Source organism: Candida pseudojiufengensis, assembly GCF_024610245.1.
Source record: "Candida pseudojiufengensis strain CBS 10847 chromosome Unknown scaffold5, whole genome shotgun sequence".
Lineage (NCBI taxonomy): Eukaryota > Fungi > Ascomycota > Pichiomycetes > Serinales > Debaryomycetaceae > Lodderomyces > Lodderomyces pseudojiufengensis.
Genome location: NW_026261528.1, coordinates 285,495 through 308,069, shown reverse-complemented (window position 1 = coordinate 308,069; position 22,575 = coordinate 285,495). Strand labels below are relative to the sequence as shown.

At 26.6% G+C, this 22,575-nt stretch overlaps 8 protein-coding genes across 8 annotated transcripts; 4 read left to right on the top strand and 4 right to left on the bottom strand. All coding sequences in view use genetic code 12, as the record gives it.

Moving 5' to 3' along the window:
* Positions 1-64: 64 nt before the first annotated feature.
* Positions 65-1,126, bottom strand: RTG1 (Rtg1p; the record flags this gene model as incomplete). Its single annotated transcript, XM_051757116.1, has 1 exon — positions 65-1,126. One exon carries the CDS (start codon positions 1,124-1,126, stop codon positions 65-67), a length of 1,062 nt encoding a protein of 353 aa, XP_051614694.1.
* A 482-nt stretch (positions 1,127-1,608) lies between these two features.
* Positions 1,609-3,178, bottom strand: KGF55_002432 (uncharacterized protein; the record flags this gene model as incomplete). The annotated part of the gene is made up of 2 exons (XM_051757115.1): positions 1,609-2,728; positions 3,159-3,178. The coding sequence occupies 2 exons, from the start codon at positions 3,176-3,178 to the stop codon at positions 1,609-1,611; spliced, it is 1,140 nt and encodes a 379-aa protein (XP_051614693.1).
* Positions 3,179-3,411: 233 nt separating this feature from the next.
* On the top strand, positions 3,412-5,445 carry KGF55_002431 (uncharacterized protein; the record flags this gene model as incomplete). Its single annotated transcript, XM_051757114.1, has 1 exon — positions 3,412-5,445. One exon carries the CDS (start codon positions 3,412-3,414, stop codon positions 5,443-5,445), a length of 2,034 nt encoding a protein of 677 aa, XP_051614692.1.
* Positions 5,446-7,300: 1,855 nt separating this feature from the next.
* Positions 7,301-10,302, top strand: KGF55_002430 (uncharacterized protein; the record flags this gene model as incomplete). Its single annotated transcript, XM_051757113.1, has 3 exons — positions 7,301-7,310; positions 7,372-9,564; positions 10,184-10,302. 3 exons carry the CDS (start codon positions 7,301-7,303, stop codon positions 10,300-10,302), a joined length of 2,322 nt encoding a protein of 773 aa, XP_051614691.1.
* A 212-nt stretch (positions 10,303-10,514) lies between these two features.
* Positions 10,515-12,164, bottom strand: HST1 (histone deacetylase; the record flags this gene model as incomplete). Its single annotated transcript, XM_051757112.1, has 1 exon — positions 10,515-12,164. One exon carries the CDS (start codon positions 12,162-12,164, stop codon positions 10,515-10,517), a length of 1,650 nt encoding a protein of 549 aa, XP_051614690.1.
* A 697-nt stretch (positions 12,165-12,861) lies between these two features.
* KGF55_002428 (uncharacterized protein) lies at positions 12,862-13,413 on the top strand (the record flags this gene model as incomplete). Its single annotated transcript, XM_051757111.1, has 1 exon — positions 12,862-13,413. One exon carries the CDS (start codon positions 12,862-12,864, stop codon positions 13,411-13,413), a length of 552 nt encoding a protein of 183 aa, XP_051614689.1.
* A 558-nt stretch (positions 13,414-13,971) lies between these two features.
* On the top strand, positions 13,972-16,704 carry KGF55_002427 (uncharacterized protein; the record flags this gene model as incomplete). The annotated part of the gene is made up of 1 exon (XM_051757110.1): positions 13,972-16,704. One exon carries the CDS (start codon positions 13,972-13,974, stop codon positions 16,702-16,704), a length of 2,733 nt encoding a protein of 910 aa, XP_051614688.1.
* A 1,786-nt stretch (positions 16,705-18,490) lies between these two features.
* UME6 (Zn(II)2Cys6 transcription factor UME6) lies at positions 18,491-21,028 on the bottom strand (the record flags this gene model as incomplete). Its single annotated transcript, XM_051757108.1, has 1 exon — positions 18,491-21,028. The coding sequence occupies one exon, from the start codon at positions 21,026-21,028 to the stop codon at positions 18,491-18,493; it is 2,538 nt and encodes an 845-aa protein (XP_051614687.1).
* Between the last annotated feature and the right edge of the window lie 1,547 nt (positions 21,029-22,575).

The window sequence follows — 22,575 nt, the reverse complement described above, 5'->3', positions numbered from 1 at the left end:
TAATAGACATTTTTCTGAATGAATTTTCATCATTATTGATAAGAGCATCAATTTTATAAATTAATTAATTATGTAGACTTTTCCTACTTGATTTACTTGAATTTGCACTTTTAACTAAAACATCTTTAAAATATTCTTCTGAACATGGTCCAACACCAATTTCTCCTAATGCTTTTTCAGCAGATGTATAACCAATCCGTATTGGTAAATTTTGTTTATTATTATTACCACTGCTATTATTTAGTTTATTTTGTTTTTTTTGTAATTTTAAATTTTCTAATTTCATAATTAATTCAACTTCTTTTCTATTATTTTCATCAATTAAATTTTGTAAATATTGTAAATATTCAACTGATTTTGTTAAAATTTGTCCTTTATTTGGTTTACCATCTTTTGTTCCTGTTTTACTAACTGTATTATTTATATCTTCTTCACTTGGTGATTTTTCATTTGTGAAAGGAGGAGGACTTGATTCTTTTTTTATTTTTGAAGTATTTGTACTAGTGGATTCATCTTTTGTTATAAAATATTCTTGAGGTATTAGGGTTAATAATTCTTGAATTTTATCATTTATATTATCTCTTCTTTTCCTTTCATTTCCTTGATCTTTATCATCATCTTCATTATCTTGTTCATTTTCATCATCATTTGTATCTCGATGTTTATTATTTCTATTTTTATTGCTGTTGTTATTGTCAATTTGATCATCTTCTTCATAATCTTGTTCATTATCACTACCTTCATGTGATCTTATATATGTTGAATTTCTTCTTGAATGAGGTTTAGAAATTCCTCCATGATGATGTTGATAAGCATTAGTATTAGTATATGAGTTATTATTCCCACTTATCCCACCACTTATCCCACCACCACCTCCTAAAGATTGTGATAGTTGTCTTTTTATATCTAGTGAACCACTTATAAATTCATCAAAATTTTCTCTTTTAATTGTAGGTGAGGCTGGTTGATGTTGTTGATTGTACTGCTGTTGAGGATATTGTTGAGGATATTGTTGTTGTTGTTGACTTTGTTGATTGTAATTTGAATTATTTGAATTATTATTAGTAACATTTGTATTTAAATTATCATTAATATAAGTATCAAGAAATGTATCAAATTGTGACATTTTGAAGCGTAATGATAATCTGCTTATATAGGTTTATCTTAATATATCAATTGATAGTTAAGTTGGTTGCGTTAATTGGTTTAAAGATACAATTGGTTTGGTTATAGATGTATTATGGCTACTGATTCTGGTAATTACTTTTTAGAGGTTATCTCTATTTGTAAATAAATAAATTTAAATAATATATACGGGAGAGGTAGTGCACATCAGTACAATTATGAGACATATTATTATTTTGAGCCATACAGAAAAGAGTATGGGGTTAAATAAGGGTTTGAATATCAGTCTACAAGACAAAAATACTACTGATAAGGTTTAATGAGTTGAGTTGATGTTTGTTCAGCTCAATACAAATATATACCGTCAAAATTTCAAAACTCTTGCTCATTATTAAATTAATATATTCATTACATCATTAATTATACCACACCAACAAGTGTAGACCCTATATACAAACTAACTTATGTGGTCTTTCTGACATTTTATATCAAACTCTCCAATAGTTCTTCATCTTTTTTAATCAATTGTTCATTGAGTCTATTCTTCAACTTATAAAACTCTTTAGTTAAATATTTTATTCTTAAATTGTCATCTTTTGTTAAAATTTTACAACCAAATTTATTAAATATGGAATTACCATTTGATAATAAATTATATTCATCTATAATAATTTTTAAAATTTGAAAAGTTTTAAAATCTCCGTTAAAACCAAAAAATTTCATTTCATTTAAAATTTTTTCAATATTTAATAAATCTAAATTACCAAAATAAATCCAATTTATTTTTAAAATTAAATTAAAAGTTTCTTGATTAAAACATAAAGAAAATAAATAAAAATCTTTTTGAATAAAATTTAAAAAAGTTTGAATTAAATTGGCGTTGAATAATTTAAAACCTAATTTTTGAAAAATATGATTTGTTATAATTGGTAATGATATAAGATTTAATTCTGGATTTAATGGTGATTCAATTGATTTAGCTTGAATTTTATTTATAACTTCATCATGTAAATTATTCCATTCTATTTGATTTGTTTTCAAAAATAAATCACTTAAATAAAATCTATTATTTAATTTACCATTTTTAGAATTTTTAATTTCTTCTTGTAAATTATTTAATAAATTCAGATAAAATTCATAAATTTTTAAACTTGAATTCATTTCATTTATTTTTTGTAAAGTTGGTATTAATGCAATTTCACATTTATTATATAATTTATCTCTTAATTCTAAATTTATTGAATGAATTGTTATTCTATTATTAAAACTTGGTATCATTTCTTTTAAATAAGAATTTTGATCTTTTTTATAATTGGATAATATTGAATCTATATCAAATTCATCATCTTGAAAATTTATATTTGATTTATTAAATTTTGTTGTTGGTTTTTTATCATATGCTTCTTTTATAAATTGACTTAATTTTTGAAAATCCATTTTATTGTTATTGGGAACATTATCACCAGACTGATCATCGTGTAAATCTTGTAGTATTCCATCATTTGAAGTTGAAATTGATTTAGTTGGTGAGTTAGATTGAAATAAATCATCTAGACCTTCAACATCTAATTTATTATGTTCATTTGTTTTTAAATGTTGATTCCTTATTTGATACCGTATAATTCTGTTAGTGTTATATCTACATGATAGGCATACTCCTCTTGTTATCATTATAACTAAGTATTTTGTTGAAGTGGTGCCTGATTTGAGATGATAAATTTAATTTGGCCTAAAAATATTAAATGAAAAAGAATCTTACACAAAGTGAAATTCCAAATGTCTAGGAGTAGTCAGTGGTAAGGAAACGAAATCAGTCTTCAATGTCAGGCAATGGATTGAAAAAGAGCCAACGGTAGAGCTTTGGTTCACTGAAGAGTGGAATAATCATGTATCTGATTTGTGAAGTTTCCACTTAACAGAAGAGTTTCTTGAAAATCAGTTTTTATTAGTGACATGAAATGAAAATTTATTGATTTAAAGTGAAATTAAATTACACATATTTATAAACAACTTTATTATGTTTTAAGTCACACTTTATGAACGTCAGCCCCATATCGTTGATGATTTTTGATTACAGTTAGATTTTGAAATCAAATAAAATTTAAAATTCAAAAATTGTTGAAAGAAACTGGTGGGAAACAATACAACATATTCATACAACATATTCATCAAAGCACTTACGACAAAATTCATCAAATTACTTCAAAACTCTTCGAGAAAATCTTACAAATCTCTTCATATGCAATACTGAAATATCGATCAACATAAAATACTTAAGTACAAGCGATGCGTATATTTCTTAAATTACCAGATGAATTATTGGTCCAAATCATCAAATATATTAATGATAATTCGAAAATTGAAGAATTAATATCAATCCCAACATTACAGAAATATGCTTTACAAGCAAGGTATTATAAATATCAACTTGTTGAATGGGATCCAGATTCTGATGGAACAATGCATAGTATGAAATTGTTATACGAGATTTACAATTTTAGACCTTCAAGAATAAAACTAGAAGTAGATCAATTACATGAATTATTGAAGCTAGAAGAACCTTCGGATTCACGAAAAGAATTTTCATTTAATATTGAAAATATGAATGAATATCGTCATGCCGAATTTGAAATAGTTATCACAGATTATATGGATGTCGATTTGGAGCTGATTTTGAAAACACTCAATGTTGTGGGGGTTCATTTGTTGAAAGAAGAACCGTCTTCAATGACCGACAGTGATTCTGATCTCGAAATTGAGCCTTTATCATTTCAAAATTATTTGCAAACGATTCAATTAAGCAAGATAAAATTATTGAAAATAGAATTTAGCTTTGATTTCGTGAACAAATTTCCTACATCATTAAAAGAATTGAAAATAAATCTTGATCATAGAAAAGTTGATTTAAATTTAAGTGAACTACAATGTCTTGAATATTTTACTTGTGAGAGTTTGCTAGGGGTGGAGTCGTTGGATGCTCTTCAATTATCTAAAACAACCAAATCCATCGAACTTATCAATTGTGAATTTAAAACTTTGGGAAATATGAGAGCTTACAACTTTTTGAGGCACATAAAAATTCGTTGTTGTCGATATTTATTTCCAGTCATCAAAAGTTTCTACCCAGAGTCATTGGAAACCTTGATGTTATGGCCGACTTTCAATCGATACAAGATCAGACAATTACATGAATCTGTAAAACAAGGAGTAAACACAGAATTCGAATTATCAGACTTTTCAAGGGATGGTAACTCATTTCTCCTTGGATCCAATTTTAAACTTTCCTCGAATACAAAATTTTTGAGGATTAATGGAAATCCTGGTATTATTGTGTTGGGGAGTAACCTTTGCTTAAAATCCCTCCAACATTTGGAGCTTTATAAAATTCGGAACCTTGATTTGAATGATCTTTTTGCATCATTACCAGAAAATATGATAAGACTCCAAATTAACTCTTGTCTAATATCAAAAGTTGATATCCGCTTAAATCCTCCTAACATAAGACATATGGAATTTACATACAACAAATTATCGAATATTTTTCAAATAAATCTAATGCAGTTAAGAAGTATAGATCATTTAAGGGTTTTAGGAAACATATTAATTGCACCTGACTATAATGAGGAAATATTCGATCCATCCTGGTTATTTTTAAATGAGCTTAATGTTTTTAAAAGAACCAGCGAATGCTCAATTAAAAAAAGGAAAGTATGTGGAATGACTAAAACACTGCAAATTGATTTAGCTAGTATTACACTTTTGGATTTAACAAAATCCTTTCCATCAGGGTATTCTTTAGCTAATTTTTCGAATGACACACTTCCACCTCCTTCTCAGATTTGTGTTAGCGGCTGCACAGCTTTAAAGGTTTTGAATTTGTCGGGATTGGGTATTCAAGTGTTGGATTTGAACAAATTTCCTTGTTCTTTGGTTTCTTTGACAATTACGAAATTAGAATTATTACAGATAAAAGGTTACTTTGGTATGTTAAATCGATTAAAACTTTTAAATCTTGATCACAACGAAATAACATATTCAATGTTGGTCGCTCAAAAATTTCCATCGACTTTGAAAACTTTAGATTTGTCTGGAAACAAGATCGAAGATTTGACTTGTTTAAAAATAGATAATTGTATCAGATTAAGAACCCTAACATTGGAAAAAGTGACTAAACTGCTGATTCCAAATGGTGCAAATGAGTTAAAAGAGTTATTTATCAAATTAGTTGGTGCTAGGCATCCTAGCAGAGCGTTAGTAACAACGTATGAGGGAAGGTTAGTGTTCCATGTCGTCGATGGGAAGGCTTTCAACGAATATTGATAGGACACAGAATTAAACCTCAATGCATAAAATGAATTTAATATTCAATTACTAATACTTGATAATAATGGTTCTTATCAGTCTAATCAATTGATTGTATTAGTATATTTTTCTGAAAATCTCTTTTAAATACCTATGATTTCAAATCTCTTGAGATAAATGCACCATTGAACAGAATGTCGAAACAAACCTAGACTTGAAAAGTCTTTAAAAGCTTTTATAAATTTACAAAAATTAAAAAAACTTTCGTTGTAATTTGATAAAAAAATTAGATGAAAGCTTGAAGTGAAGTTGAGCTATTGAATTTTCAAATAGTATTCTTAAATAGTATTAGTCAAGTGTAAAGCTTTATACATCTTCGGTAGACGGAGGTGTCTTAAAGCAACAAAATAAGTGATTTTTGCTTTTAATTTAAACATTTATATTATTCAGAAAGTATTGAGGTATGATTTGCAATTGTGATTGTTGATATATGATTTGAGGATTTGGGCGTTGAAAGGTAGTCAATGGTTAGAAGAATCATTTATTAATACGTGATTGGTATGTTATTTAATTAAAACTGTTGCACCAGTTTTAGCGGTGTTGATTTATGAAAGGATCTTCAAAATCCAATAAAATAACTCTGATTCTTCACCAATTTTACTTAACTCAACATCAACATTCTGACCTTCAAATCTTCTCTCGGAATCATTTATTTATCCATCAAATACAATTATTTACTCCATATTCTTAAAATCAAATATAAGATCTGACGGTAAAAATTTTAGTTCTTCAATTTCATTATCATCTAAAAGAAGACTCTAAATTTTGTGTTTTGTAAAATTATAGTTTTGTGAGATCGAAATCTTCCAGAATTCGATGAATTGAGCTGAATAGCATCTTAAGATCGAAAACAATTCGATGAAATACACCAACAATACATCAAGCATGCAAGACCCATAAGATAAATCATACTCAGTTTCGAAATCAAAAATTGAGCACGGGATAACTAAGGTTTAACATGTAAGATCATACACTTCATGAATACAATGAATAAGTTTATTTCAAAATGTACTGATCTTCAAGGACGAATAAAGCTAATTATAATCCGGTAAATCATATTTTTTCAATTTCAACACAGATTGAAGAACTTTGAACCCGAAGTTAATAAGCATCCTCATTGACATGAACGATTAGAAATATGATTAGCTTAATATCAATATATGAAAAAAAAAGTTTATCCCAGTCGGTATAAAGTTCAACTGAATTCCAAGTCAAATAAAATGAAGTTTGGTTAGTATTAGTTAAATATAGTTAGTTTGAACACCTGAATTCAATTAATAATTGAATGCTTTTAATGGAGTTTGAATCAATGCGAAGGGACTACCACAAAAATGCTTTTGAGAATCTCATAATTCAGTTCACAATATTAATTCACAATCGAAAAATGCTTCACTTTAATTGCTGCTTAATCAAGTATTCTTGAATGATTTCAAGGGATTCAATTCACCAAAATAAATTCTTGAAATTCCAGAATTTCACTAAAATTTCGTCTTAAAATTCCAGAAAGTTTCGAAATTTTTTTCCTAGAGTTGAAAGTGTTATAACAAATTAAAAGGAACATCCACTCTGAGTAGAATTGTCAGTAAAGGCACTAGAAAATAGCCAGAGAGAGAAACGTTAAAATCTATTCGGGAATATGATGATTCCCTTTCGCCTGTAACTTCGATACAACTGGGACGACAATTGCTGCTTATGATCCGGATTATATCCAACTTTTGACAGGAGTCAAATTTCTCTGAAATTGACTGTTTTGCTGGTTAATCATAAAAATTTGGTAAATCGTAAATTAGACGATAAAATTCTGAAACGCTATATGGTAGCTTGTGCATAATACACGTCTAAAATAAAGTTCAAGAAAATTCAATTATTGTTGAAAGAAATTAGTGGCAAATAGAACAACAAAAGTTTCATTTAGCACTTACTTCAAAACTCATCAAAGTATTTACTCCAAAATTTATCATAACATTCACAACAAATCTAATCAAAACAAATATTACAATATCGATCAAATCAAAATATTTATACAAAGTTCATGGGTAGAAAAACGGATGCATATATTTCTAAACTTACCAGATGAATTATTGGTCCAAATCATCAAATACATCAATGATAATTCAAGAATTGAAGAATTAATATCCATCCCAACATTACAGAAATATGCTTTACAAGCAAGGTATCATAAATATCAACTTGTTAATTCTACAATTAGTCCCCTTGATGGATCAATGAAAAGTGTGAAATCGCTATACGAGATTTACAATTTTAGACCTTCAAGAATAATACTAGAAGCAGATCAGTTGTTTGAATTATTGAAGCTGGAAGAAGAATTTTCGGACTCACAAGAGGAACATTCGATTGAATTTGAGAATATGAATTTATACCGTCATGCCGAATTCGAAATCTCAATTTCAGACCATATGAATGTAGATTTGAAGCTGATCTTGAGAGAGTTAAATGTGGTGGGGGTTAATTTGTGGAGAATCGACCCATATAAATATCTGATTGAGAATAATTTTGAAATGATTGATTTTGATTCTCGCATGACTGAAATTGATCCTGAAGCATTTCAAAATCATGTACAAGTGCTTCAATCTAGTGATATAAAGATATTGACAATAGAATTTAGCTATGATTTTGTGAATAAATTTCCTACATCATTAAAAAAGTTGACATTGTACCTTAAGTATGAAAAAGTTGATTTGAATTTAAGTGAATTGCAATGTCTTGAATATTTTACTTGCTACGGTATATCAGGGGTGGAATCGTTGGATGCTCTTCAATTATCTAAGACAATCAAGTCCATCAAAATTATCGGGTGTCAATTTGAAACTTTAGGAAATTTGAAGAACTACAATTCTTTGAAGTGCCTTCTAATCTCTCGTTGTCGAAATTTATTGCAAATCATCAAGTTTTTTTCCCCTGAATCATTGGAAACCTTGCTGTTATATCCTTGTTACCATCAAAATAAAATCATTGAATTATCTGGATCCGTGAAACAAGGATTCATCGAAGATTTTGAATTATCAGACTTTACAAGAGATGGAAAATCATTTCTCCTTGGATCCAATTTCAAACTTCCCTCGAATATAAAAGTTTTGAAAATTAGTGGAGAATCTAAAAGTTTAGAGTTGGGGAGTAACCTTTGCTTGCAATCCCTTCACACTTTGGAGCTTAGTTTTATTCAGAACCTTGATCTAAACGAGCTTTTTACATCATTACCAGAAAGTATGATAAAACTCAACATCAATCATTGTGAAATATTAAAAGTTGACATGGGCTTAAGAGATCTCAACATACAACAAATTGACTTCTCACGCAATAAAGTTTCCAATATCTTCCAACTAAATTTTAAGCAATCTATAAATTTAAATCATTTAACGCTCACAGAACATATCTCAGTTGCACCGGGCATTAAAGAACAATATTTTGATCCATGTTGGTTTTTGATAAGTGATCCAATCAACGAATTTGATAAGAGAGTAAAATGTGGATTGACTCAAACATTGCAGATTGGCATATTAAATCTTACATATTTGGAATTAGATATCCGCTTTACAGATGTACCAGCTGATTTGTTCGATAAAGATTCAAATATAACAATTCAACTTCCTTCTCAAATTTGTCTTAATGGTTGTCCAACTTTAAAGATCTTGAAATTAGCAGGATTGAGTATCCAAGTGTTGGACTTACAAAAGTTTCCTCGTTCTTTGTATCATGTAGACGTATTTGGGCTCCACCTAAAAGAAATTAAGGGTCAGTTCAGCAGATTAGATCAATTACTGCATTTACGTTTGAAGGAATGTGATATCACTTACTCGATGTTGGTTCATCAAAAATTCCCTCCTACTTTACATCTATTGAATTTATCTAACAACAGCATTGAAGATTTAAGTTGCATTAAGATCGATAGTTGTTTAAGATTAAGATATTTATATTTAAAAAAAGTGAGTGAACTGCAGGTACCAACCGGTGCAAATGAATTAAAAGAGTTATTCATTAAATTAGTCGGTAGAGAAGATGAAAGCTGTGCGCTTGCAACAACGTCTAATGAAGCGCGGGTGTTCCGTGTCATGAATGGTAAGGAGTATTGCTATTAATTTCTCTAGGATACAAATATCAATTAATTATTAAGCATAATAGTTCTTTTAAGTCTAATCTCATTGATTGTAGTACATTTTTCAGCTAATCTTTCTATTATATATATAATTTCAAATATTTCGAAAAATATACACCCTTGAACGGAATGTCGAAACAAACTTTTGAATTCAGATCTCTCAAAAGTTTGTATAAAATTTCCATAGAAGTAGGAAAAAATTTATCATAACTGAAACTGAAATAAATGAAACGTAAAATTCAACTTATGCTAGCTTCAAATTACTAATCTTTTAAGGTATCCTTTGAGATAATTAGCCAAGAGCTCAGTTTACTACATGCTCAGTAGATTAGATGTATTAAAGCAACAAAATTAGAAAAGTTACTACAAATAGTATTCAAAAATTCATTAAACAATTACTCACGTTTGTTGATTGTTGATATATGATTTCAGAATTTGGAAGTAGGTCAATAGCAGCATTGATATTTATATTTCGTATTTACAACATTTGATGTGGTTGTTGTTGGAGAGAACTATCAATAAGTCTTTTTTTATTTTTCTACCTCTAGCTTAAATTTCTTCTAACAGTAAATGGTGTTTTAGTGGATGATTGTTTTAATGTTAATCTTGTTGATGTTGATGTTGATGTTGATGTTGATGTTGATGTTGATTCTGATGTTGATGTTGATGTTGTTGATGTGATGTTGATGTGGTTGTTGTAATTGTAGTGTTCCATTTCTTAAAGCTTCAATGCAACTATCCTTTTCATATCCCTTGCTCCCTTTCTTTTGATGAAGACAAGAACCAAGTTGCTCTCTTTGTTGTGAGATTGGAAAAACTCTAATTCTTAATCCTTTCACTTGATTCAATATCAACATTCTGACCTCCAGGTCTTCTTCTGGAAATCATTCATTTTCCAATCAAATGCAATTAGTTATTCTATACTTTTAACTTCCGATATTAAATCTAAAGGTAAAGATCTTAATTCTTCAATTTCATTAATTTCAATATCATCTTTTTGAATACCATTTAAACCAGAATCAACTTCTTCCAGTTTAGCTTTTCTATTAATTGATTCAATATGATATTCTCTTAATTCTTCATTTTTCAATTCAATATTTAAATATTCTCCTTTGGGACCTCTTATAGAATCATAATCTTTATGAGGTAAATCCCAATCATTACCTAATTCATTACATAAAAAACTAGCAATATCATCACAAAATCCTAAAAGACTAACATCAAATTGACAATGATTTATTGGATCTTTATTTATTAAAATTTGAGGTATGGACTGTGGAATTTTTTCAACTATATCTGCAACAGGAGCAACTTTTAAAGAAGTACCAATACTTATTAATAAATCACAATCATTTAAATCTTTATTTATAAAATCATGAAATCTTTCAGGTAATGATTCACCGAAAAAAGTAATATCTGGTTTATATACTCCAAAACTTTCCAGAAATTCTAATTCATCATTTTTTTTCTGGAGTTGTTGTTTTTTAATTTTACATTTTAAACAATAGGGAATTTGTTTTAATTTAATTTGTGGGAAAATTTTTTCACCTTCAACCTTATCTTTACAAGTTAAACAAGTAGCATTTGCAAATGATCCATGACATTGAATTAATTTTTCAGTTTTAATACCTGCATAACTTTCTAAATTATCAATATTTTGAGTATAATTTCTTAATAATTTTCCCTTTTTTTGTAATAAATAAATAAATGAATGTAATGGACTAAAATTTTTACCAGGTGGTAAAATTTTATCAGCAATTGAATAAAATAATGAAGGATCTAATTTAAATAAATCTAAATCAAATACTTCTTGTGGATCATTTAATCCTAATGATTCAATCATTGAATAAAACCCTTTTGATGATCTAAAATCAGGTATTCCTAAACTTGTTGATATTCCTGCTCCAGTAATAACTAAAATTTTTGAAGATTTTTTAATTAATTCTATAACATCTTTATAAGTTTTTACGTCTTCTTTTCTTTCACGAATTGATTTAATTTTCATCATTGCTTGATGTAAAATTGTAACATATTCACTTAAATTATTTTCATTCAATAAAGTTGATTTTTTAATTAATTGTTTTAAATTTTTCGGTATAAATCCTAATTGTAATATTAAATTTATAATATCTTTACATGAAGTTATTGATGGTAAATAAGTTTGTAAAAATTCCATACTACCATGTTCTCTAAGAAATTTCCTTGTTGGTTCTATATCATTTGGATTTATTGCATTGATTAAATCTGTATATTCAAACTCATCATCATCATCATCATCTGAAGGAGTTTGAGATCGACTAGAATTTGAATCTGAATCTGAATCTGAATCTTGATGATAAATTGTGTTCGTATTAGTGTGATTATAGTTTAAATTGCTATTAGAATTATTGAGTGCTTCATTTTCTTCTTCTTCTTCAGACTCTGATGATGAGGAAACTTCTTTAAATGGCTTTGTTAATAAGTTATTCGGTATCTTAGATTCATTTATTGGATTTGGTTTGAATTTCTTATGAGGTTGAATTTCATTTTCTGAATCGGAATCAATTAATATAATTTCCGACATTATTTTCTCCTTATGATTGATATGAATTTTGTCTTGTTTTTAAGTGGTTATAGTCATTAACAATAATATGGTAATCTTAAGTATTTAATTGTATCAGATATTTGATAGATGAAACATATTCACATAATAAAATTAAATAATAAGTACAGGCGTGTTTTGTGTAAATAAAATTGGGAATTAAGCAAGTTTGAGAAGCTACCAATTTTAATCTTTAATATTTCAATATTGAATTGAGAATTAATGGTCAAAGGAAATAGTAAGTGATATAAAATAGCTTTTAAAAATTGAAAATAGTGTAAGAGGGATATAGACAAGAGCAGATATTGAGGCAGTGATTGTGCATTTAGTTTTTGACTGTTTTGAGTGACGTAAATGCATTCCTTTCAACGACTACAAATAATTACATAGCCTAAAGAATTCCAAATTAATAAAGTTTATCTAAGCAATCAGTCTTTTTAGGTTAAATCAGCTTAGCTCGATTATGAATGTATCAAGCTAGAAATTGATAAAGGTTTGAACTATAAAAATATTCAAGAACACGTGGTAGCAACTGTTTCATGAACAAAAATTTTGTTTCAGATTTTCTCAAGCTGAAAAGTGAAGAAAGCATTAAAAGAATCATAGCTTAATCACCTTTCAAATTAAGAATAAACACACACTATCACTTTCGAGAAAAATTCAGGATAAATATGGGAAAATGAGACCTCATGCTGAAATCAGATTCATATGTGATGCAGCTGACAAGTTAATAAACAGTGAATTATCATATGAGAAGAGGGTAATTGTGGAAGATGATGTTTTTCAACACTTGAAAGGACTAAAGGAGGATAAAGCTATTGCTTTATTGAGATACATGTGGTTACATCTATCTAAGCATCCTTTAGCGGAGCATTATAAACTTTTGCAGAAACCAAAATTAAAAACTGATAAATTGACGGAATATTATGAACATTTTGGATCTACTTGGCCGAAGGCTGATACAACTTTACCCACAGTTCCTAAAAGTAGAGTTGAACGTCGAATACAAGAGTTGAGGAAAAAAGATATTCGACTGGATGGAACAATTTCAGGGTCCTCATATATTTGGAATTACCAATGTTATAATTGCTTAGGACTTGGACATGCGAGGAGTGAATGCAGTAGTCCAATCAGAGTAGGAAGTATTCCTAATGTCAAGAGCAAAATGCTGAGATACTTCGATATGACTAATCATAGAAACATGAAGGAAAAAATTGTCTGGCAATTTTGAGAAAAATGGGTGAAATCTTCATTTGACTATCATAAGTTCTTAAATAAGGTAAAGCTTAGCTCATTCAAGCCCATGTCCATTACTACTGAAATCATAATTAACTAATTGACTTCAAGTCCATTGATAGGCTCTATAGCTCATGGTAGTAGTAGTATTTGTCGATCTAGTTTATTATTAATGTGGTTATGTGTGTATGAGTTATGAATTAAAATTTTCGCGTCTTTTGGTGTTTTTTTTAAACTTAAGTCGTAAGGCTCTACTACTTATTTATCACAGACCTTTTCTTAACTTCGTTCAATCTACTGAAAAATCTTATTAGACTAGTACAAATGCAATTTAATATTTGTCCTTTAAAATTCGTACTTAACTGGTCTTGTGGTGGAGTACTACACTAACATTTTTAGACTAAATCTCAATCATATGCCCATGATAAAAAATTATCTGATTTTGTAACCTCTTTTTTCAGATTGTTTATTATTTTTCAATTTTCTATAATAATAAACAATCTAACCAACTACTTTTCATTCAATCAATTCATGTCAATATATTCTCAATACAATGTCACTACTAGATCTACTACATACTAGTAGACTATTACTAAATCAAAATAATGAATTTACAACCACCAGCAATGTATCATCAATTCAACAATTACTAATATTAAAAAATGGAGAACCAGATCCAATTCAAACAGTTGGACCACAAAGAGTATTTACTGCACAATTAATATTAACAACTATATCAGGAATATTTTTATTTCTTTTATTTTGTATTATGAGATATAGATGGCCTCATATTTATGCAGTTAGAACTTTAAGACAACAATCAAAAAATTTATTAAAACCTTTACCTCATAATTTATTTGGTTGGATTAAAGTTGTTTATAATTTAAATGATGATGATATTTTAACTTATCTGGGATTAGATTCTTTTGTTTATTTAATATTTTTCAAAATGGGTATTAAAATATTTTTTGTTTTAACAATTTTTTCAATTTTGATATTAAGTCCATTTCGTTATTATTTTACAGGAGATTATGATAAAGAGAATTTAAATTTTGGTGATTTAATTATAAATAGTTTCACAGCCACTGCCAAACCTAATAAACCTCCTCCAAATTTCAGTGACGATTTTCCCAAATTTTTATGGGTTTATCCAATTTTTACATATTTATTTTCATTTGTTATATTTTATTATTTATATAACTACACTGATATTGTTTTAAAAATAAGACAAAAATATTTAGCTTCTCAAAATTCAATAACTGATAGAACTATAAAATTAGATGGTATACCAAAAAAATTATTAAGTAGAGAAAAAATTAAAAAATTTATTGAAGATTTAGGTATTGGAAAAGTTGAAGATGTTAAATTAATTTATAATTGGACTCCATTACAAGAAGAATTTGATAAAAGGAAAAAAATTATTTTGAGGCTAGAACATTTATATTCTTCTGAATATATAATGGATATTGATATTTTTAATCAACAAAGAGTTCCTGCTGTAAATCCTATATGGTCAGAACCAAAAAATAATCAAACAATTCAAGAGGAAATTGATAAATTATCAAAACAATTAACTGTTCTAGATGATAATATAAAAATAACTCAAGGTAAATTTGATATTGAAGCTTCAACTATAAATGCAAAACAATATCCTGAATTTAATATTATTCCATCAGCATTTATAACAATGGATTCAGTAGCATCTGCTCAAATGGCTGCTCAAACTATATTAGATCCAAGAGTTTATAAATTAATTGTAAGTTTAGCTCCTGCACCAAGAGATATTATATGGAAAAATTTAAAATTAACATATAATGAAAAATTAATGAAATCTTATTTAATTACATTTTTAATTGTTTTAAGTTATGGTTTTATAATTTTTTTAGTTATACCATTAACTTCATTATTAGATTTAAAAACTATTTCAAAATTTTGGCCATTATTAGGTGAAATAATTGGAAAATCAAATTGGTTAACAACATTTGTAACAGGTATATTACCACCATTATTATTTACATTATTAAATATACTGTTTCCATATTTTTATAAATATTTATCTGAATTACAAGGGTATTCAACTTATAGTGAAATTGAATTATCAACATTATCCAAGAATTTCTTTTTTATATTTTTCAATTTATTTTTAATTTATATTGCAGCTGGAACATTTTGGGATTATATGTCATATATAAGTGATACAACCAAGATAGCAACACAATTAGCAACAAGTTTAAGAAGAATGTCATTATTTTATGTTGATTTAATTTTATTACAAGGTTTAACTATGTTTCCTGTAAAATTATTACAAATTGGAGATTTTTTTTTACTAAATATATTGGGGAAATTATTTTTTTTAAAAAGTCTCATTTTAAAAACTCCAAGAGATTATAGATCTTATTATTATACTCCTCAAGTATTTGATTTTGGTATAAATTTACCTCAACATATAATGATTTTTATAATTATATTAATTTATTCAGTAGTTTCAACAAAAATTGTTACTTGTGGTTTAATTTATTTTATAATTGGATTATTTGTATACAAGTATCAATTAGTTTATAATTTTGTTCATCCACCTCATTCAACTGGTAAAGTTTGGCCAATGATTTTTAGAAGAATTATATTAGGTTTAATTATTTTTCAATTATTTATGTGTGGTACATTAGCTTTAGAAAGTGCTATATTATTATCAATATTATGTACTCCAACAATTTTAATAACAATTTATGTTTTATATAATTTTGAAAAATATTATGTTCCATTATTAAATTTTATTGCTTTGAGAGCTATATTAAATCCATATAATTTTGATAAGTTATTTAACGATGATGATGTGAGTTTTACTTCAGGTGAAAATTCTTCATCACCTTCATCATCAATAAATTCATCAGCAATACTAGATGAAAACAACGATGAAGATGAACCAATTGATGAACTGTCATTTTTATTAGGTGATGAAGATTCAAGATGTAATAATAATAATAATCAATCAACAAGTGAACAACAACATGCAATAGGTCGAAATAAAAATAAAAAATTATCAAGAAGAAAATCAACAATAGATGAAGATAGAGAAGCATCACATGATTATACAAATCCTCAATTATTAGATCAATTTAATGGACCATGGGTTGGATTTACAGGAGATATTATATCAATGATAAATTATGAATCTCATATTGGAAACATCCTTGAATTACAAACTGAAAATGTTATACCGACCAATAATTTTAAAAGTAATTTAAATGTTATTAATAAAAAATTAATAGTTAGTGAATGGGAATAAGATAAAATAGATTTCAATCACCTCATAGATAAATAATATACTTTGACAGTTATACATAATCTTAATTTTTAAAAAAATCTAATAGGTACAATATTTATTAATGTAATCTTACTTATCTAATCACGCCTGATAATTTTTTGCCCATCAATTGAATTCATCTTTTCAAGAAAAATGTGAAGCCTGAGTATAAAATAAAAATTACGAATAGTCTAGTCTGAAAATCTACAAAAGGCCGTGATTCAAATATCATTTACAAGATCAGATGGAATTATTCAATTGTAGTCTATAGCAATTCTAATGAATCAATTGAAGTACCTGCAAGTAATGTACAGAGATACATGCATACATATTCATAATAAACAGGCAGATTGCTTAAACGAAATCTCACGCCATATACCCCTTTTTTTTACTTACTCCTCAAAAAAATAAAAGATCAATTTCCTTTTTACACCTAAATCCCTTCAAACCTATGAATTTATCGGATATTAAATTAAATTTAACAAACAATTAGATTCTCAAAAGTTAAAATAATTATAAAAAATAGAACTCCTAAAATTAAAAAATCTAGAACCCATATCTCTTTGTATACTTTCTTAACAGAACATACGTTTTTCTAGAATCTCTAAAATAAAACAATAAAAGGTACTACAAACTAAACAAATACAAAGCAAGTAGTAAAAGTACTTAGTAAGCTGTAAAATGCAAAAAATCGTATCTTCAAATGTAGATCTTACTTTCTTATTTTACCCAATTAAGTACATTTTTTAACTTATTCAATTTTAATAATTTTATAATTTTTCAAACGTATTTTTCATATAATTTGTTTTACTTTCTCGTCTAATTTTTGACACAAAATTGGACATAATAACGATCTTTTTTAAATAAGAATAATTAGGCTACGCTACTCTAAATGTATTTGGTTAGGCTTCATTTAAATAACTGTAATTAGAGATTTAATGATTTATATTAAACAAATTTATTATTGGTTATGAATTACTAATTTTTGCTTTTCTTATTCTAGAAAGAGATTTTCGTCTCCCTTTTTGCTTTTGATTGTATGGATCTTTTTAAATTTTTAGTTCAAATGGGTAAGAGTGGAAATTGTGGATAAAAATTTTTAATGCGTTTAAACCGTCGGTAAATATTTAGGCTTAGGTTTAAGAACCCTATTTTAAAAAAAAACGTTTAGCCAATTAATTAAATGGATCTGGTTTATTACTATAGTAGTAAGTGGTGGTAAGCTAAAATATCGCTCTTATTCAATTCCGCTTTGCGCTGCGCTTTTTTTAATTCCTCTTTTTCTATTACGTAATAAATTCAGGAACGCAAAATGAAACCTATTTACAATTTTGTTTTGTAACACAAATGTAATATTTATGATATTTATTATTTATTATTTTTTTTGCAGCCAAAAGCAACAATACAAATGCAGAGATACACCAACAGTTGTCAATTATCTTGTCTAGATATTAGCAGGTTTAACACGTTTATTAGGAATTGATAATTTGACCAAACTAGTAAGAATAAAAATATGTAAATTGTATATAGAGAAATTGTATATAGAGAGAAGAGGTTGGAACTTTACACAAGAATAAAAAGGTATACGAACTTTAAACAATAAATAACTTTTTTAAATTAAGTATAAATGGAAACAATGCAAAACTAAATAGATTATAAAATATTTAAAATGAAATAAAGACGAAACTTATTAAATGAAAGAAAAAATGAAAATGAAAAATGACACCTAATTAACTAACTCCGAAAATTATAAAACTCTTCATTTTGATTAATTATTTAAATCTTTTGAATCACCAACTTCACCATTACTATTATCTTCACTAACAGATTCATAACATTCACTACTTATATTTTCAGAAGTATTTTGAATATTACTAGTATTATCTTGATTATTTTGAATATGATTATTATTTTGTAAATTTTTAATTTTATTTTGATGAATTTTTCTTAATATACTAATTTCATTTAATTTTTCTTTTCTTTTAAATTTATCAACAACATAATCAGGTTTTAATAAATTATAATCACATTTTAAACCATATTTAAAACATCCTCCACATATTGGTTGATTTTCATCACATTTTAAATGTTTTATTCTACATATCCAACATCCCTTTTTTGATCTTGGTAATAATCTTCTTCTTGTATATTTTTTCTTTTCTTGTTCTTGTTGTTGTTGTTCTTCTGTTGTTGTTGATGATGAAGTTGATGGTAATGGTGTTGGTGAATGAATATCTTCTATTCTATTTGACAATGTATTTTGAGTTTTTGATTTTTTAGTAGATTCTTTTTTGATTTTTGGATTTAATGATTTTTTAGATTGTTTGGGTTTTAAAGTTTTTTTATTTGTAGTTGTAGTATTAGATGTTGATGTTGGAGTGGATGTTGTTGGTGATGGAACAGTTGTAGATGCAGAATTAGTAGATGAAGATTCAATAGGAATTGGTGATTTTGATGATTTTAATATTATACCTTGAGTTTGTTGATGACTTTGACTATCTCCTAATTTTTGAGTTGATAATGTAATTAAAGGTTCTGAATTTTGACGTAATGGAATCATATCAATATTATTAGATGGAAAAGAATTAGATGATTGTGAAATATTTGAAATTGATTTATGATCATTATGAGGTTGAGAATATGATCTTTGTTGTAGTTGTTGTTGTTGTTGTTGTTGTTGATTTAATAAATTTATATTTTGAGATTGAAAATTATGATAATGAGGTTGAATTTGTTGTTGTTGTTGTAATGATTGTTGATTATAATTTGTAAAAGTTGAATTTGATAATTCTGATGGAGTCCTATTAATTTGAGAATTAATCCTATCATTAGTACTACCACTACCACCACCAACTTCCATAGAATTACTAACATTGATTGATGATTTATTTAATGATGAAGTTAAAGCAGAATTTAAATTTTTTCTTGAACTTGTATTAATTCTTGATAATGATGATTTTTTAATAATTCTATGTTGATGATTATTCGCGGAATTTGGAGTTGATGTTGATGACGAAGATAATAAAATGGGACTTTTCATTAATTTAAAATTTTTAGGTAATGAATCATCACTAAGATTTAAATTTGTTATTGGTTTTGAATGTTGTTGTTGTTGAGTTTGTTGTTGCTGATTTTGATTTTGAATATAATGTTGTTGAAATGAAGAATTTGATGAAAAACTTGAAATATCTGAAAAAATTGGAGTATTTGTAAAATCTTTACTTGATAAACTTGAATTATAATTTGTTGTTGTAGTAGTATTTATATGAGTTGGAGGTTGATAATTATGTTGATTAAATTTTGGTGGCAGAAATTCATTTTGAAAATGTATTGAAGGTGGTTGTAAAAATGTTTGTTGTAAAGGAGTTTGTTGAACTGATATATTTTGCTGTTGTTGTTGTTGTTGTTGTAATTGTAATTGTTGTCTAATACGTTGTGAAGGAATTGTATCATGATATTGATAATTTGTTAAATCTTGATTAATACTTGAATGATTAAATTGTGGTATTGAATCTAATGAAGCATTTGCTAATTCAAATTCTTTTAGTTTGGAATTTGAAAAATCATTATCAGCTTCAAATACATCAGCATCATTATTCAGTGCATTTATAAATTTTGAAGTATCTTGTTGATTTGGTAATGATGATCTTCTTGTATAATCATTAATTTTATAAAAATTATTTGAATTTGTATAATTTTGATCTACAATATTTATTGATGTAACTGAATTTATAGCTTGAGAATTTGAATAAAAAGAATTTTGATTATTATTAATTGATGAATTAAAATCTTGAGCAGCTTGTTGTGAATTTGAAGTTGTTGGTGAATTATAATCATATTCTTCAGGATTATTAACAGCAGCAGCATAATCAGATGATGATTGATTTGTTTCAAAAGAATTACTAGTATTATAAATTTCATTTTTATTATAATTTTTTGAATGTAAAAGAATTGATGGAGGTGGTGGTAAATTATAATTATCAAATTGTAATAATTGATCTAACATTGAAGGTCGATTTAAATCATGATTATCATAAATTGCATTGTTATGTATATTTTGATGGATATTATCAGAATAATTATGAATCTCATGTGGTAGTTGTTGATTGTGTTGTTGCTGATGATGAAATTGTTGTTGTTGTGGATATTGATGATGTTGTTGATTATTTTGTAAAACATTATTATCAAAATTAAAAGTTTTTTTAACTGGTGATGAAGAATTCATGGCTGAAGAAGGTAGTAGGATTGTATCTTCTGCCTCAATAGATGATGTTGGTGAGGCTGCCGTTGTAACAGGTGGAGTCATATAACTTATAATATTTAAGAAATAATCCGGATTAAAATGATTATCAATAGTCAATTTGGAAACAAATTTTATAATTGGGTGGTGAATGGAAAAATTGAAATAATTAATATGAAAGGATGATAATGTTGATGGATAAAATGAACTACTTGATTGATTATTACAAGTAGTTCATAAAATTGTACTAATGAGTCAATGGATTTTAAACTTAAAAATGGCAGTAATAGTTTGTCCTGATAAATTACCAAGTTGAGTATGAAAACTAATGTATTGACAAGTAGGTAACTGCAGTAAAATTGACCAATTGAATTGTTGTTGTTGAATAAAAAATGGTTGTAAATTTGAATTCTGAAATCAAAATGAAAATAAGTAAATAAATTGGTAGCAAAACACGTGATCAGGGACTAATAATAAAATTTATTTTTTATTTAATCAGGCACCAGATGACACAAAATGGAGTAATAGTTAAAACGAATTTAATACTATAAATTGATTGATTGAATGTTAATTTGTATATACCCTTGAAGAAAAACTGAAGATTGAGTTGCACTTTTATATATATACTTGAGATTTGATAAATGATAGTTAAAGTTACTATTATGTTGAATAATTAAGTTGTAAAGTAGATCTTGAGATTTGTGTTAGGTTGTGAGGTAATATTTGTTTCAGAATATTATTTGAATGATCAATATTATTTCAAAGATTGGGGAGGGGTAAACAAGATCCGATTGAGTTAAAATAAAGTTGAGATAATTAAATTAAGTTGACATAAATGAGTTAAATTGAAATGACAACTGACGAAATGAATTGAATTGAAAATGAAATGAATGTGATAGCTACTAGACAATTGTTAAACTGTATGATACTATTGAATGAATGAATGAAACAACAAATCAACGACTAAGTTTGATTTAAAAGCAAATGGTCAATTGATGATGAATGGAGTTGTTGATATCAATTGATGAAAATTTAAAATAACTAAAAATTAGATTATGAGAAAAATGAGGTTAAATATATATACACACAAACGCATCAATTTAAAAAATATATTAAAATTAAAAATAAAAATATCAGTAATAAATTAATACATATACTGTTGTTAATAGGTAGTAAAAATCAAAGTTAATAGTAAGTTAATAATGAGTTACAAAATTTATAACCGATTTGTGATTTAAAAATCATAGATTTATGATGTAAAGTTTATGTTAATATGTATAAAGTGTATTCATCTTAATTTTTCAAATTTTTCAATTTTTGAATTTTTATTTATTTTATAAAAAAAAAAAAATGGGGTCCCACATTTTAGTCTTTAAATTTTTAGTTTACAAAAATAAGGTAGTTGATAAATATACTAATATTTAAGCTGTTAAACATTAGTAAATGTACATCATCAATATTAAGTTATTATTAAAATCACAATAAAACAGGAATTGAAAAATTTTAATTCATTTTACATATTATAATAAAAATGTAAATGTTTATCCCATACGTTTTATAGTATTTCATTTATTATTATTATTAATCACCAATTAATTACCTAAGTTATACAA